This window comes from Dermatophagoides farinae, chromosome 3, assembly GCF_024713945.1.
Source record: "Dermatophagoides farinae isolate YC_2012a chromosome 3, ASM2471394v1, whole genome shotgun sequence".
Taxonomy (NCBI): domain Eukaryota; kingdom Metazoa; phylum Arthropoda; class Arachnida; order Sarcoptiformes; family Pyroglyphidae; genus Dermatophagoides; species Dermatophagoides farinae.
Window position 1 is genome coordinate 6515546 of NC_134679.1, and position 18865 is coordinate 6534410.

The following is an 18865-nucleotide window of genomic DNA, read 5'->3' on the forward strand; positions in this document are numbered from 1 at the left end:
TGATGATTCTATTACTTGTCAAACTTGTTGTTGTTGTTGTTGTTTTTCGTTCATTATTCATCATTCTTGTGTGTTTATCAGTGAAAAACATACAAAACAAACAAACAAAAAAAAGTTCGATGAATTTGACAGCTAGATATCTAATAATTTTGACACTTGATTACGTCAACAAACATTTGAATGAATCATACAATCTAAAAAAAATAAAAAAAAAATTGACAACGACCTGTTGTTGTCTATCCAAAATAGGGTTTTCCAAAATAGTTTTCATATTCATCACCATCATCATATGTAGTTATTGTGTTACATGTCTTATAAAACATGTACGCACACACGTATTTACTAGGTGAATAAATGAATGAATTGATGATGATGATGATGATGATAATGATGACGACAATGAAACCTCGAAAACGAAAACGAAAAAAAAAAAATTCAATCGACTTTTTTTTGTTTTGTTTGTATATTCAGGCTAAATGACGTATGACGTCGTCGTCGTATTCTATATAGAAGAATCAGCTATTTTTGTAGAATATATAGATTCTACATTCGCACACACATGTATTTTTGTGTGTGTGTGCGAATGTTTCTATTTTTAACTTTGACCTCAATATTGAAACATCCATCCATCCATTTTTTTTTATAATATAAATATATATCGAAATATGAACCACATTTTTCATTCATTCATTGTATTTCAATCGATTGTGATGATGATGATGATGATGAAATGATGTTTCATTAATAAACCATTTTCTCTCTCTCTCTCTCTCTTTTTCTATGGGTATAAGCAAGAATAAACAGTTTTTTTTTCGTTTGTATCGAAAAAAAAATATTGTTGACCAATGATGGTGTTGATGGTGATGGTGATGATGATGATGGATTTGTGTTCCAAAAAATTAAATAAACACCACACACACACACACGTATGATTTTCAATAATAATAAATGATGACGTCATTTAATGTGTTTAGTTTAAAATTACACAAACACATTTCGAATCTTTTGTTTTTTGATATTTTGATTAGTTCCCAAATGGATCAGTTTTCTATAGAAACAAACAGAAAAAAAAATAATGATCATGATCATCATGATCATTACAACTATGATGATGATCTCTTTTAGTCGGGTAGAGTAGTGGTGGCGATGAAATGAAAATTTTTCGATTTTCATTTTCATTATTTTTTTCAACTTTATTCATTCCCCAAACACACAAAGAGAGAGAGAGAGAAAAGTTTAATTTCTTGATTTCCACCACCACTGGTTCATATTCATTGGTTGAAATAGTCCCCCCCCCAACAACAACAACAACAACAACAAAAAATGAAAAATTCTTTATGCAAAAAAATTAGAATTCGAGAAAAAAAAATGATTTAAAATGACGATCATTATCGAAAGTTGAAAAAAATCAACTTTTTTTCCAAATAGAGAGAGAAAAAACCATTCATCGAAATCATCATCATCATCATTTTATTCTGAATTATGATGATGACGATGACGATGAACGATGAACGATAAAGATGGTGAAAGAGAAGAGAAATAAATGTGTGTTTTATAATCAAATCGAATCGAGCTATATGAGCGAGCTCTCATCAATTATGAAGTGGAAATTTTTTTTTCTGCATATTTTTCTTCAAAATCGATACTCGACACACAGATATCATATGCTGATCATCATCGTTGATGTATCGATCATTTATTCTTTGAAATTTTTTTTTTCTCATTCCACCAGCTATTTTTTCTTTCACGTATCGATCGATCAATATAGATAGATACGAATTCGAAGGTCAAACGAACGACAAAATGATGATGATGATTCCATTGGATAGAATTCAATCTTCAAAAATCAATCGATTTCGATTTTTTTTTATTTTCAATTTGATTTGATTTTATTTTTTTTATTAAAATTGTATCAAAAAGTCATCTGTGATTGATCACGAATCATGATCGGAAATTATTTTTGTTGTTGTCGATGTTTTGGGATTCATCAAATCCACCTTATTATTTGTAGTAATTTGTTGTTGTTGTTGTTGATTTATATTGATTTTTGTAGTAAATTTTTCCATTTCGTTTCCATTGAATTCATCCAGATTATTGTTGCTGGATATTTGCTTCAAATTATTATAACCATTATCATTGTCCATTTTTTGCCATTCGAAAAAAGTTTCAATTGTTATGATGAATAGAATGAAATCGATGACCAATAAAAATATTGTGATTACATTGATTTTGTTTTTCATTATTGATTGTTGCCATTGTGATGATGGTGATGATGATGATGAATTTAAAACGTGAATTTTTCTTGTTAATAATTGTTGGTCATTTCTTATTGTCCGTTGTTGTCCCATAAAACGGCATACAATGTCGATATTTTTTTCTTGCAATTTTGGACATGATCGTAATAACAATTGTGCATTATGATCATTGTTTAAACAATGGCAATCATTCAAATCAAGACAACATTTGCCAATCATTTTTGATGTACGTCTAATGAAAATTTCTTCACATTCTTTTTGATTAATTTGTGGTTCAACAGTAGTGGTGGCGGTGGTCGCAGTTGGTGGTGGTTCATTTGACAACGTTTGTAATGATTCTTGAATATGTTTCTTTTCAGCAAATTCTTTTAATTCTTCAATACCATAATAAATTGTAACACCGGTTGCTGCCATTATACCTATCCAAAATAATGGTTTAACATTTGATTTGATGAATGTTCTTAGACATAATAGAAATACTACTATCAAAATAACTAATATAGTTGTTTTTATTTCGGAAAAATCTAAAGACATCCTATGGAGAGAAAGATGTGTGTGTCAAGTATATAGAATTTGATGATGACAACAATCAACATTAGCTCCATTACTGATGGAGTTATTTTATTTTTTTATTGATGTGAAATACAAAATTATTCAAATTCGATAATTTTATTTACAAATGAAATTGTTGATTTGGTTGATTGATTGATTGATTGATTGTTTGTTTGTTTACGTTGTTCTTATTTGTGGAATCAATCCATCAATCAATCATTTGAATAATTATGCCATACATGAATTGTATGGATCATGATGATAAATAAAACCATATCGATGATGAATAAAATGATCGTTATAATGTTTGCCAATGATGATGATGAAAATGTATAGAGTCTATTTACATTGTATGTAATTATCGGTGATGATTTGATTGTTAACAATCGATATATCGATTGTTTTTTTATCGATAATTTTAATGATGATGATGATGATGATGAATTATTTACAATTTCACGTCGTCGTCGTCGTCGTCGTCGTTTTTTTTGTCTATTAATTGTATGACAAATATTTCCCGTATTTTTCATTAATATTTCTGGACAGGATTTTTTCAACATTTGTCTTGTATTTTCATTTTGAAAACATTTACAATCTTCAGGCTCCGGGCAACATTTTCCTATCAATTTTTTTCCCATCGATGATGATGATGACTCATCGATTAATTTCATACACGTTTCATATTCAACTTTATATTGATCAATCATCATTGGTTTTATTGTCGCTGTAATATTATTATTATTATTCGTTATCGTTGCTGTTATTGTCGATATTGTTGTTGTTGTTGTTGTTGTTGGAAGCATCACAATAGTAGGTATTGATGATTCAAGAAAATAAAATTCATTCAATAAATATGTGGCTAACCAGAATAATAAACCAACACCAAGTACAGCCATACCGGCCAAAAATGTATATGGATTTTTACGTGGAAATTTTACCACAGCATCAAGACCAAGAAATTTTAATCCAAGTTTAACTATACAATCCATTGTTGATTGATTTATTCACACTCAATCTGTTTGTGTGTGTGAATAGTGTTCACACGGGAAAAATAAACAAAGAAGAAAATATTCAGCAAATGTTTAAATTTTAATTCAATGTTTTTTTATACATTACACACACACACCAGAGCTGTAATTGTTGATCAAAATATAAATCAAATTAAACCGAAATTATCGACATTTTTTCCACGTTTTTGTTGTTGTTGTTGTTATTATTATTCTTAACAATCGATTTATCGTTGCTATTATCAGTAGTTTTGTTCGTTATCGTTTTCGTTTTCTCATCTTGATCATCAAGATTACCATCATCATCATCATCATCATTGGCATCAACAATGGTTCGTAATGATCGCATCATACGTATTATAAAGATTAAAAGTACTATGTCAAATATTACCAAAAATAAAGTGATAAAAATGAATAAAATATATCTATTGGCGATTGATGATGAATACAATTGATCATGGAATCCAATGTTGGTATTTTGTGTTGCTGTTGTCGTTATTGACAAAAAAAAACAAATCAATCAATCAATCCAATCAATCATGTTTATCAGAATATATATTTACCATTATTTAAATGATGACAAGTTGCATCAAATTTTTTTTCCATTAAATATGGACATGATAACAATAATGTATGCGTTGTTTTAATTTGATTAAAACATTTACAATAAATTCTTGGCTCATCCAGACAACATTTACCAAGCCATTCTGGTGGTTGTTGATCAGACATTGTTTGAAATTGTTTACCAAATATGCTCATACATTCTGATTCAGTTATCGGTTGACGGCCATTATATAATTGATCCAATTTATCACGATCATATTCCGGTAATATCGGTGTCGGTGGTGGCTGTCCTTTTAAAATAGATATCTTCAACTGCTTGATAAACATTTACTGCATCATTAAGCAATCTTCCACCTTGTACGAGCCAATTCCAAGCAGTTTTTGTCCATGATGCTATTGTTTGCCATACCATAATTTTTTTTGTTTTTAAAAAATTTTTCAATTTCAAAAAAAAAAACAAATTTTGAACCATACTAAGATGCAAAGCTTTTAAAATGTATAAATTATATTAAATTAAATTAAAGAAAAAAATATTGAATTAAATTATTGCCACTCCTCTCCCCCCACCCACAAACCAAAACAAAATCGATTCATTGTCATTGTCGTTTTTTCTTCCCATTCATTTTCAGCTCTGAGAAGGTCAAATGATCGTTATAAAATTTTTTATTTTCACTTTGAAATAATTAATAGATAACACACTATTATCTCAGAGATTGAATTGAATTTAAAAATTTCAAGTGGAAATCACTTGAACCACGATACGGAAAGAACTCAAATGCACTTTTTTTGTAGCAATTTTTCTGGCAATTAAATATTTGTGCCAGACAATTGATTGTCGATAGAAACATCTGGGTTTGAGAGATGATGATGATGATGATGATGGGAGAAGGTCGTGGGGAGGAATTGTGTACAATTTATCAGATTTTTCATTTCATATAAAAATGCCATAATTACGCTGTCATAAAATAATTGTTTTTCGATTTATTATTTGAAAAAAAATGATAACGATGACAATGAAATCGAATTCAATATTATTATTATTTTGTGTGGCTATTTTGGCCACTATTTTGACCTGTTTCATCATCACCATGTCATCGAATCAGCCAGAAAGACAGAGAATTAATTCAAACAATGTTACCACCGGATAATGGTCAACAATTCCTGGAGATTTATGAAGAAAACTATGATATTCTTGCTGGATTAGATATTAATTCGGTAAATAAGAATGAGATGAAAAATTTTTAAATTTTTAATTAATTTTTTTTGGTTGATTTCAGATTTTTGCCATCATAAATGGTAATAAACCAACATTAGAAACATGTGAAGCTTGTGATTCGGTTCTAAAATTGGGCCAAGCATTACCGGATAATGAACAGAGTTTAGAATTTCTTAAATCATTTGCTTGTAAAGATTTCAATGAAACTACTCCGTCAATTACTGGACGTGAATGTATTGGTCTTATCGATCGACTTGGACCGGCAATACTTTATATATTGCACAATACAAAAGTACCATTGGATGAAGGATGTTCAGTGTTGATTGGATATGAATGTTCGAAATTTCTAAATCGTTCTTATAGTGAATGGACCTTTTGGGAATTACCAATGCCTCGGCAACGACAACAACAACAACAACAATTTAAACTTGCTCAAATTGATGATAATGGTGGAGAGAAAAATCGAAAAATTCTCCATCTAACCGATATTCATCTAGATCTTTTCTATACAAAAGGTTCAAATTCCAAATGTAATGAACCATTATGTTGTCGATCAACATCATATGGTATGTATTTCATCAATATCGACATGAATTTTAATCAAAAAATTTCATTTTTTTCTAACCCAACACATGTGCAAAGTGGTCAATAACAAAAGTTATCCAGCTGGTTATTGGGGTGAAATGAATGGTGATTGTGATATACCATTAGAACTAGTTAGTGATTCGATTAGACAAATTCGTGAACAACATCCAGACATTGATATGATATTCTGGACTGGTGATAATGTTCCACATGATGTATGGAATACATCCAAAACAATGGTAATTGAACATAATAAAATTGTGGCCAATTTGATCAAAGAAACATTCGCCGGTGTTCCAGTTTTGCCTGCTTTAGGCAATCATGAAGCACATCCAATCAATATGTATGTACCGATAGAAGTGTCGGAAAAAAATGATAATAATCATTCAATGGATTGGCTTTACAATATTATGGCCGATGAAATTTGGTCCGAATGGTTAACTGAAGAAAATCGAATGACATTTAAAAAAGGTGGCTATTATTCACGTATGATCAATAATGATTGGAAAGTGATTGTATTGAATAGTAATGCTGGATATAGAGCGAATTTTTGGCGTGCATACAATCCCATTGATCCGGATAATCAACTACGATGGTTAATGCAAGAACTGGATCATGCTGAACGTACTGGTGCTTTTGTTTCGATTCTTGGCCATATACCACCTAGTGATATGTATGAAGGTTGGCTACATAATTATATCATGATTTTTGATCGATATTCACATATAATTACCGGTGCATACAATGGTCATACACATAATGATGAATTGGCTGTCATGTACAATATGCAAGGACGTCCAATTGCTATCAATTATATTTCTGGCAGTTTAACAACATTCTCGTTTCTGAATCCATCGTATAAGATTTTTGAAATGAATCCACAAGGTAAACCATTAAATTTTGATGTATTTTTTATGGATCTAGACCATGAAAATCGAATCGTTGCACATAATAATCATAGTAAACCAAAAGATTATCAACCTAAATGGTTACATGAATTTGATGCTATCGATTCTTATCAGATGAAAAATTTATCACCAGAAGAATGGGCTAAATGGGTGGATAATGCAATCACCGATCTGGATATGGCATATATCTATTCACAACATTATCATCGTCATTCAAGATTATTTCCAGATGTAAAAGATTTGACCTTAGATCATATTATTGAATTGGTCAAAAGTATTAAAACAATATCACCGTTTTCAAAATTACAATTTAAAAATTAAAAAAAAAATATAATAATAAATGGATTCTGTGTGGCGCCATCTTTCTGTTATGTAATGAAATTGATTGTAATTTGTTTCTAATTTATATCGTCAGATGGCGAGAATTTTTATTATTATTTGATGAATAAAATAATTCGATTTTTCAAATCAGACAAACAAACAAACAAACAAAAAAAAAAATGAAATTGTCAAGAATTTTTATTTTACAATAATATCATCAATCAATCAGAAATCAGACCAGTGTATGAGCGAGAATATAGTGAACATCATTTATGATTTCACCATGAGAAAAAAAAACAATAAGAACAGAATAGAGATGAAAGAATACATACATATCAAGGAGAAAAAACATAAAACATACAACATGACTTTTCTTTCTTTTTTTTTAAAAAAAAGATACAGATTTTATAGATATCCAATTTAAATTATTATTTCCATAAACATTTTTTGTTTTGTTTTGTTTCACTGTCATATTTAAGAAAATATATAGAGTATTCATGATCAATGATTCTATTAATTCAACAATCGAATCATTAGAGATGAGCAGTCCAAAAAAAAAAAATGATTTGGATGATAATTATTATAAGCATAAAGATGATAAAAAGATGGATTTGAGGGCCAAGAGATAAAACAAATTTTTGTGTATGGTAAAATCTTGTCATTGTAGTAGTAGGCGGCGGTGTGTGACTATCATACCAATTGTTGGTAATTAAATTAAATTTTTTATTACTTTTCTGTTGTTGTTTTAATCGATAGAGGTCCAATAGATAGTTGAGATCGATAATGATAACGATGATGATGATGTTGATGATGAAGAACAAGTGAAGATGTGAGTGTTTGTGTGTGTGTGTGTTTTACAATGATAAGCAGCCATGGATCCACCACAAATCAACGAGATGATTATGTTTGAGCCATTGTACCAGGCGCTACCGATGTTGCAGCCAAAAGATGCTTAGGGCTACTATTATTACTACTATTACTGCTGCTATTACTATTACTTGCATTGCCATTTGTATTTTTTGTTCGACCATTTGATGATGATAATAATTTTGATTTATCACGATTATGATGATGATGATGATGATGGTGGTGATTATCATTATTGTTAGTAGACCTATTTCTTGTTGTTTTACTAATAATGGTTGCTGAACCGTCTGGTCCAACTTGAATATCTAGGCCACCACCATTACCATCATCGGGAAACATTTCCATTGGTTCATTATTCATTAATATTGTTTCATCAATATTATTTTTCAATAATTCTGTAACAAATTGATCGGCCGGTACTCGTGTAGAATCTATTGCTTTTTTCGGTCCAGATCGATAACTAGAAGATTCAGTTGTTGAAATTGATGTTGAATCCAACGTCATTCCTAATCCATTCATCATTGCGGTTGGTTTCATACGTTCATAATGATGATGATGACTACGTTTATTATTGACTACACGATCGACACTATTGAATTTTATTTCATTCGTATACCTGTAATAATGATTATTTAAATCAAATTTGATTGGACAATAATAATAATCGAACCTGTTTGTATTCGTATTCTGTTCAGAATCGGCTGAACCTTGCCGTGAATGCGTGGGTAATGAATTAAAACCAGTAGTTGCCGATATACGTGATGAACTTGTTTGACTTGAATTCGAACGTGAATGTTGTGGTTCAAATGGATCAAAACTATTGTTGTTGTTATTGTTGTTGTTGTTGGAACTGGAAGCTGAACAAGAATTAGTTGTATTATTTGATGTAATTGATGATGTAAGATCATGGCTAGTGAAAATATGACTATTACGATCACCATTTTGACAACCACCACCACTAACAACAACACCATTCTCACTATTTAGGTTAGTTATATGATTATTATTGGCATATGCTAATGTTTGACATTTTTTATGTTCCAATGTGGGCGTATTTCGATTGGAATGATGATAGCTTAATGTTTGTGATGTATGATGATGAAGATGATGATGTGATTGTGGTTGTATTATCGTTGATGGATTTGTGTTCAATGAATCATCTGGCGATACTAGACCGGTAATGATATGATTGGCTGAATTTGTTGGCGAATCATTAACAGTAACAGTAGCGGTAGCTGATGAAACACCTGTTTCATTTTCATCGAAAAAATCTGTTATAGAAAAAACAAAATTATTGTTAGTTTTATATTTTAACAATGTTAATGGACAAAGAAAATGACCATCTTGTTTTGGTGGCTGTAATAGATCGGTTGCTGCTAATATATCACTGGAACCTTGTTTTGAATGCTGTGTGAGACAAGTAAATCTTGGCCTAAATTATAAAATAAAATAAAAGAGAAATTAATAAAAAATCAAAAAAAAAAAACATCAAAACAGCTTACGTCTTAAAACATGGATCACCGGCTAATAATTTCATATCAACATTAAGATGTAACATTGAATTATCTTGTCGATGTTGATGTCTGGATTCATAACCTTCTAATAAACAACGGCAATCGGTAGGTCCATGGCCAGGAAAACTGGCCAAATTGAGATCAGCATAGCCTAATTTTACATATGCTTTGCCTCCTTTTGTTTCCTGTATATTGTGGTGATGAAAAAAAAACAACAAAAACCAATGAGATTAAAAAACAAACAGACAAATAAAACTCTAAATTATAATAATGTGATGATGATGGGCGAAAAAAATTGAAATTTTGTAAATGTAAATATCAAAAACGGGATCAAACATGGGATTCATTTGGAAAATGTCACCGTGATATGAAATTATCAGACTAATTTGAATTCTTATCCATATTCTTCTTCATGAACAACGCCTGAAATGAATGAAGAGCTATCACCACCACATATGATAAGGACAATTTCATGATGATGACAAGTCATTCGTTTGATTGAAATTTGATTAATTGAATTCCTGTTAACCACGGTAATATAAATGACAAGTTAATTCAGAGACAGAGAAAAAAAATGAAAAGGAAATCCGGAATCAAAACGAAATGAACTGACTGCCTGACAACTAAACATATTTTTTTTCATTTCACAAAAATCCACTAAGAATCAAAATTCGGTCATCGTAACCAGGAAAGAAAAATTTTCATCAACAAGTCATCATCTAGTCAAATTCATTCGAAAATCACATTCTTGGTGTGCCATTTTTTTCGTATGTTTACATGAACCAAAAAAAAACTAAACTAAACTATACACACGATTCGAATGGTAAGAATTTCTTCTTCTAATCATAATATAAATAAATCATTCGGAATTCAAATGGATTTCACAAAAATGAAATCAGCCATACTTTTGGCATGATTTCAAACTAAACAAAAACCAAAACTTTGGGATCATCAAGAAAAAAAAATAGCAAAGAATATTCACGTTCATTAGTATTGGCTAAATATTTTTTTTCTACTGTTGTATTTGACCAGGAATTTGAAACTTTATCATCATCATCATCGTTAAAGGAATTAGAACAGCCAACAACAACCTTGAAATGGTGGCACCTTATATAATGATCATGATGATGGTGGTATTATAATGTCAAAAATTTTTTTCCAACCAAAATGACAGAGTTTTTCTTTTGAAAATGATTTATTTTTTCTTTCTCTTTCCGCAATCATAAAGGAAAAAACTGCATAATCATCATCATCATCATCATAAAAAACTAAAAATAAGCTGCTGAATAATAAAATTATAAAATATAATATCTATATAGAGGTATAGCTGTCAATGAAAATAAATATATATAAAGCCAAATAATGATGTTGAAATATGAGATTTTTTTTGGCCAATGCGAATCAAATGAGGGTGATATATATAAATAAAGATATCAGCAAAATAAAAAATCATCATCAATAAAATTCAAGAAATGATGATGATGATGATGATGATGATACACATAATTAGTTATGGCCGAATAGATCGATTAATGATCGATCAATCGTCGTACTAATTGTTATTATCATCATCATTATTATTATAAAGTTTTAGTACATTTGGTCATCATTGAGATGATCGGATATTATGATGATGATAATTAGTAAAATGAAAAAAATGTGATTGTGCTGAAAAAAATGTAATTTTAACCACCAACTCATATATACTGGATAATAGAAAATATGGGTCACTTGATATATATATATTTTATGTGAGATATTTCTTCACAATGAAGAAAAAAAAATCATTCAACCGAATAGTAGTATACAGGAAAAACATGGAATCATCATTATCATAATAATGATGATGATTATTATTATTATCATAACACACATACACACATGCAACAAAAAAAAACAACAATAACACCAGAAGATTCCTGTGTACTACCACATTGGTTTTTATTCTAGAATCTAGAAAATTCAGGAAATTGTAACAAAAAAAAACAACATTATTATTCATCAATGAATGTATCTAAATAGTTTGCTATCGATTTAATTGGAATATTTTATTCTCATTGTGAAAAGATAAAGAAAAAACTACTAATGAGTATGAAAACACCTGGAAACACTTTTTAATTCATCTAAAATGGATTTTTTTCTTGCATTTTCATTCTGGCAACACACACACACGCATACATTTCTAGTTACCATAGTAACCGTGAATTTTTTTGTTTTTTCTTCGTTATTGTTATTGTTATTGCAAATCCAAAACAAAAACAATTCCATCATCATCATCATCATCATTTGTATGGAAAAATTTCATATTTTTTTTTGTTTCGCACTTACCTTACGTATAGATAAACGTAATGTACATGTATCCAAAAGACCAGTAGAAGCATTGGCGGACATTTTCACTTGAAAATTAAACGTTTTATTCCATTTAACACAATGATCATCTACTTCACGGCTAAAAAGAATTTGAAAAGAAAACAAACAAAAAAAACAATAATCAGATTAAAATGTTCCAATTTTAGGCAAACAAAACAAAACAAAATTACAAAAACCCAATTCACATCGAGAGAATAAACAACGACTACACTATATTGTTTTTTATATGAAAAGAAAATTTTAAAATGACCTATTGAAATATGAATGAAAAATAAACTGGCATCATTTTCATTTCTTTTTTTTCTGGTTATTGTTTCAGTTGGCCATTATAATAAGAAATGAATGTAACAAAATTTCAATTCAATGCATGCAAATAGTGGTCATTTTTTTCACAAAGAGACACACGATTAAAAATGATTGTCACGAAATGGTCATTTTTTTTGTTTTTTGGTCATAATAATTGAAAATAAAAATCTAGAACGATAGGGGGATGTCAATGTGGAAAACAAAACAAAAAAATTTCTGACTTACCGATCAGTATAATCAACAAATGAACCACCATCCAATAGGCGACATTTTACAAACAATACAGAATTCATGAATGGTACAGAATTTAATTGTTCAACTGTAATGGTTACCAGGAATTTATTCTTTTTCTTTTTCATTATAAATGTCATTTTTGTTGTTTTCTCTGCTTTCAATTCTTTCTTTCTTTTTCTTTTTCCAAATCGTAGAGGCAGCTTTGTTTTGTGTGTAGGTGTTTAATGTGTGTGTGTGTGTATATATATATTCTACACACCCAGTGGCAATAAAGATTTTTTTTTATTTGAAATGAATTATTCAGTATATAACTTGATGATGATGATTAACCTACACTTGATGTTGTCGTTGTAGTTGTTGTGAAGCAGCAGCAATAATGATGAAAAATAAAAATGATCACAGATTCAAATGACACCAGAAAACATGAAAATTGAAAGATTTGACCAAAAAAAACTACCAATATCGGTCACAATAATCGGTGTATTTAGCATCCGAATTAGGCATACAAGTGGTAATCATCTTGAATTTTTGTTGTCGTTGATTTCAATGTCGATAATTCTTTTTTTTTCATTTCATTTGGTTTGCCGAATGTGTATGCCGAGCCATTCAAACGATGTTGTTCATTTCTAAAAATTCAGCAATGAGAAACAAGAACAAAAAAAAAACGAAATTAATTCCAACATGCACACATAAAATTTTCATTTTAAATTCAAAACAAAACAAACAAATGAAAAAAAAACTAGATCACACTATCATCATCTGTTTGAAATTTGCAACACATGCTCACATGAATTAAAATTTTAAAACAAAACAAAATTTAATTCGACCATCATCATCATACACATAATTTATGAAGTGCACACATCAGGTAAGCATCAATATGAAACATCGTCATTTCTGCTATTGTCATAATCATCATCATCATAATTTTACCGTAGGCGGCTATATAACATCTTATTGGATCATAATATGATTTACCATATGACAATAATAATAGGAAATACAAAATGAAAAAAATTGAAAAAAAAGGTGATGATATTTACTTTTTTTGTGTATATGAAAACAAAACAAAATGAAACAATTTCTTTTTTGTTATATTGTAAACTGCAAACACATGCATGCATGCATACAAAACATAAAATTTGTTGTTCAACTACCATCATACACACAGATAACTAACGGACATTTGATATTTCCGTTTTAATTGAAAAACAATACACAAAACACACAATAAAGCGCACACACATGGATAGATAGATAGAAAAGAAAAAAAATGTCTTCAAGCTATGTATGACACAAACAAACAAACAAACAAAAAACTATTACCGAAATACCGTCATGATTTTTGCAACAGTCGATTGTGATTATGAATCAAAGAATCATATTGATGATGATGATGACAATTATGAATGAACCAAAATTGATTTTCGATTGTTTTTGAGAAATGAGAGCAACGAAAAAAAAATTCAATGTCTCGATACTATCGATAAAATTCATTCGTTCATCATTTGTTCAAACGTTCGATGATGCTTGATGATGATGATGAGATGTGGAAATTTATTTTTTTTTTTTGTCCACAAAAAAAACGATTTTTATGAGTTTCATTTATTTATATGAGTCTTCTTCTAGTTTTTCACCTATGTCATCACTACCATCAATGATTGTCATCACTATTTTTAGTAATAAAAAAAAACTTTTTTTTCAATTTCTATTCACAAACATAAAAAAACAAATGATTTCGTTTTTTTTTTCGTTCGTTGTTTTTTGAAGAGAAACGCCAATAGGAAATTAAATTGTTCGCATGTTCATTCATTTACAAGGTTCGTTAAGCAGACAGATAGAAAGAAAAAAAAATGAGTGAGTTAGCTAAATTCATTGCTGGTTCATTCATTTTCATTTACATTTGAATTTTTCAATTTCGGTTCAGGTTGATTGAGTTTTTTTTATGTCTTTTTTTCAAATTACCAGCAGCAGCAGCAGAAACCAATCAATTGAAGACCAAAAAAAATCGAGAGTTTCCAGAAGAAAAACACAAACACACAGCAAGAAAACACCGTTAAAAAATGGATTTATATATCGTTGATATTCATTCATTCATTGTTGGTTTCAATCATTTTTAAATGTCGATGTTTATATTGAATCATAAAGATGATGATGCATAAAACAAAAGAAAAGAATGGATGCGGCCAACAAAAAATAAAAATTTAAAATTCGGTTACATCATTTTTCCACTCAAACAAACAAAACAAAAAGAAAAAACCTTCAACACTTTCACTGGTGTGTTTGTGTGTGTGTGTGTGTGTATCTATTTCTGGTGAAATAATCTGACCGGGATTTTTTTCATTTCATTTTTTTCCTTTTTATTATCGAACATTAAAGTTGAAGTTGAAGTTTTTTTTTGCATCTTTTGATCATCATCATCATTTTTATAGTTTAATCTTTCAATTGTTGTTGTTGTTGTTGTTCAAGACAATAAAAAAAAACAAAACATCGGCAGCAATCAACAACAACATTTAATAGATGAGACAACATCGTTTGATTGTATAATAAAATGCTACAATCAACAATATGAAAATGACTATAAATACTAATAAATATATGAATGACAACATTTATTCGTTTTTTGTTGTTGTTGTTGTTGTTGTCGTTATGGGCGTTGTTGTATTATTTTTTTTTGCTGCCACGCCACTCCACACACACACACAAGCACAAATCACCGTATTAATCATTAATTGTTTCTACGATCGATGTTCTGCGTGGTTCTGGGAATTTGACAAAAAAAAACTACAAAGTTCAATGAGGATATAAAAAAACGATAAACATGAAAAAATCAATAAATAAATAAATAAATAAACAATTTTCTTCGTCAATCAAGAAAAGAAAAAAAAATCGATAAAAAAAACTAGACCAAACAAAATATATACAAAAGTTTGTTTTCCAGAGCGATACACTAAAAAAAAATTCAAATCAATCGCAAATTTTCAATATTCAAATGACAAAAAAAATACATCAACAGTGAAAAATAAAAATTCCATAAATTCAAAGAAATACAAAAAAAACATCAAATGTCCAAATACAGATTTTTTTCTCCAAGTTTTTCAAATAAAAAAAATTTTTTTCTGTTCCGTTCAATGATCGATAATCGATATATAAACAAACGCACTCACACACACACAAAATGTGTCAATTGTTTGATTCGTTTCATCATCATCATCATCATCATTTGACAATGGATGGATTCTATCACAAAATTGACATTTACAAACAAACAAAACAAAAAAACACACACACAATTAGACCCACCATGAATGATAAAATGTATTGATCATTGTCAAACTGCAAAAAAAAATCAAAAGAAAAGAATGAAAGAGCAAAAAACAAAATGAATATTGACTTCAACAATGAACAAACATAACCTACGCAGCATCCCCATTTAATCATCATCATCGTCATCATCATCATTATCATTGTTCACATTATATCACCATCAAACCAAAACGGAAAAAAAATCCATAGATAGTCATCATCAAAACGAAAAAGAGCGAAACGAGAGAAAATTTATATTTGGCAACTAAAAGAAAACAAGAAAAAAAAACATTACTGAATGACAACGATCGATCAATCGATCGATCGCGTTCGTCACAACTACGAATCCTTGAATCATTAAAAATGTCGATGGATTTATATGAACTAAACAATTATTATTAAACAGATTACAGATTTATATTTTAAAAAAAGTTTTACAATCTGATTCTTAATTCAAATTACAAATGGCAAAAAAAAAATTTGATATCAAATCACATCCTGATTATCAATTGAAATACAACACTCAATGATTATGATAATGAGAAATCATCATCATCTTATTGAAGTGTGTGTGTGTGTGCAATGTGGAAATTGAAAAAAATACTGATGAAAAGGATCAAATGTAATTGAAAAAAAAAATTTGTACATATTCAAATTCACAATGATGTTGATGAGATAATGATTAACAAATACAAAAGAAACAAGTTCACACAAGTAATGGGGGTGGGAAAATTCCACACACACCCACAAGGAAAAAAAATATCATCATCACCAGTGAAATAAACCCCTCTGCAAAACCTAATCACCATCATCATGATGTCAGGTGGAAAAAATTGTGTGTGTGTGATAGTGGTGGGGGAGAGAAAATGCAGGTGTCTTCATGACAAAAGTCGAAAAGAAGAAGAAGAAAATTCATTCATTAATTTTAGCCGTTTTTCATATGATGATGATGGTAATGGGATTGCCGATCATCATTGAAATGATAATTTTTTATATATATATGAAAAACAGATTGAGAAATGACAACAACAGGATGTTAAAAAACACACACAGACACACAGAGATACACTTTTACAATGGCAAAAATAATTTTGTATATCGTCGTCGTCGTCGTAATTTTATTTTTCTATTCAGAAAAGCAGATGTTTTTTTCAATTCAACAAATATGGTGATTGTTGTTGTTGTTGTTGGAACAACAATTGTTCCATTGACGATGATGGTGATTGTATTTGAAAATTGTGTGCAAATTTTTTTTCACTGATAACAACAACAACAACAAAAAAAATTTATCTATGGTGAATTAGTGGTCAATCAGTGAATTAAATTTCAAATTGATTGAAATAGGGCCACCACCATCATCACAAACAAACAAACAAACAAATAAATTCGATCATCATGATCATCTCTCTTTCTCATTTACATCCACATCCATTCACCACACAACAACAACAACAAAAAATTGAATTGAAATGAATTCAGGGCGATTAGATGATGATTGAAGATAATCATCATCGTAATCATCGTAATGAACAATATTATTGGATGCCCTCGAATTATGACGACAGCGGACAACAAAAATGACCATTTGATTCGACCTTAAATGAGATTGATAAAAAAAAAAATTTTGGAACATAATTTTACACAAGAAACATCCACTAAGATCTTAATCATAAGTGTGCATGAAACATATGGATCAAACAACTTTTTTTGCTATTGTTTTTTTTCTTCCTGATCAATGTGGTTTAAGTGGACTTGTTTAAAGATTTAGAACAGTAAAGATTGCAATAGTTAACACATTGAACATGCAAACAAAACAAAAAAAAAACAGACTTACCAAAAGGTCATACTTGTTTTTTTTTGGATTTACATATTTTTACTTTATTTGAATTTGATGAATAATTTTTGTTTCAAATAATTCTGGTTTGAATCAAGAAACAAATAGAAAAAAAATTGCAACTCATCTAATCATGGAATATCATCGAATGAAAAAAAATGAATGAATGAATCACACACAAATTTAAATAAAAACGAAACACACACACATCAAACGATTATAACAAAATGATGATGATGACGATGGGAAAAAACTTGAACTTCATAGCAACAGTGAACAAAAACAAAAAACCTTCGGGCAAATTCCGAACAACGACAAAGATCGTTTAGATAGCGATCTTTTCAACAAGCAACGTATTGATTTTTTTTAACGTATAATTTTCGTTAAAAAAAATTAAAAATTTTAAGCGAAAAAAAATATTGAAAAACAACAAAAAAAACTTACCACATTTTGTTTAATGTAAAAAACAAATTGACAATTTTCTTGGTTTCTTCTCGAACGTTTTCCAGGGTTTGCTAATGATTTCCAAAAAGCCGTTGCAGATTGTAAACAAAACAAACCGAAAAACGAATTTGGAACGAAATGACCATCAAATGCACACAGACACACGTAATTTGTAAAGAGAAAAAAAATTCGTTACGTTTTTCGTTCGTTCGTTCGTTAGTCGTTATGTTACGATGCGATGATTGTGGACAGATTTTGTTATTAGATTCTTACGTAATCTTGCAATGATTGAATGCAATAATAATTTTTTATATTTTCATAAATTGAAATTCTTCATTCAATATGAAAAAATTGAAATGTAGAAAAATATTCATCAAAACAAACACAAAAAAAGAATTAAGATGATCCAATGATCCATCAGCATCATCAACATCATCATAAGCAGCAGCAGTAGTTTTATACACATCACAACATCTGGAAATATGAATCCAGTGGTTGTTATCGTGGTGGTGGTGGTGGTGGTGGTGTTTTACATCACTCCATGGAACATTTTCTGTTTTTTTTTTTTTTTTTGAGAATGGA

The 18865-nt window shown here is 29.4% G+C and overlaps 3 protein-coding genes across 9 annotated transcripts; 1 reads left to right on the forward strand and 2 right to left on the reverse strand.

The window, feature by feature from the left end:
- Window positions 1-1860: 1860 nt before the first annotated feature.
- On the reverse strand, window positions 1861-5001 carry LOC124495135 (uncharacterized). Of its 2 annotated transcripts, none has more exons than XM_047058470.2 (3): window positions 4378-5001; window positions 3934-4300; window positions 1861-3822 (listed from the first exon to the last, which is right to left on the reverse strand). In XM_047058470.2, exon 3 carries the CDS (start codon window positions 2787-2789, stop codon window positions 1935-1937), a length of 855 nt encoding a protein of 284 aa, XP_046914426.2. In that variant the 5' UTR covers window positions 2790-3822; window positions 3934-4300; window positions 4378-5001; the 3' UTR covers window positions 1861-1934. The 2 variants fall into 2 exon arrangements, with proteins under 2 accessions (XP_046914426.2, XP_046914425.2); XM_047058469.2 differs by having other exon boundaries at window positions 3919-4300; window positions 4378-4519.
- Window positions 5002-5200: 199 nt separating this feature from the next.
- LOC124495104 (sphingomyelin phosphodiesterase-like) lies at window positions 5201-7468 on the forward strand. The gene is made up of 3 exons (XM_047058432.2): window positions 5201-5593; window positions 5656-6160; window positions 6237-7468. The coding sequence occupies exons 1-3, from the start codon at window positions 5510-5512 to the stop codon at window positions 7406-7408; spliced, it is 1761 nt and encodes a 586-aa protein (XP_046914388.2). The 5' UTR covers window positions 5201-5509; the 3' UTR covers window positions 7409-7468.
- Window positions 7469-7588: 120 nt separating this feature from the next.
- Window positions 7589-18862, reverse strand: LOC124495110 (uncharacterized). Of its 6 annotated transcripts, none has more exons than XM_075729431.1 (8): window positions 18284-18844; window positions 17840-17966; window positions 12691-13325; window positions 12118-12238; window positions 9778-9974; window positions 9616-9707; window positions 8946-9546; window positions 7589-8891 (listed from the first exon to the last, which is right to left on the reverse strand). In XM_075729431.1, exons 3-8 carry the CDS (start codon window positions 12834-12836, stop codon window positions 8309-8311), a joined length of 1740 nt encoding a protein of 579 aa, XP_075585546.1. In that variant the 5' UTR covers window positions 12837-13325; window positions 17840-17966; window positions 18284-18844; the 3' UTR covers window positions 7589-8308. The 6 variants fall into 6 exon arrangements, with proteins under 6 accessions (XP_075585546.1, XP_075585545.1, XP_075585544.1 ...); XM_075729430.1 differs by lacking the exon at window positions 17840-17966 and adding an exon at window positions 14026-15483 and having other exon boundaries at window positions 18284-18711; XM_075729429.1 differs by lacking the exon at window positions 17840-17966 and having other exon boundaries at window positions 18284-18862.
- Between the last annotated feature and the right edge of the window lie 3 nt (window positions 18863-18865).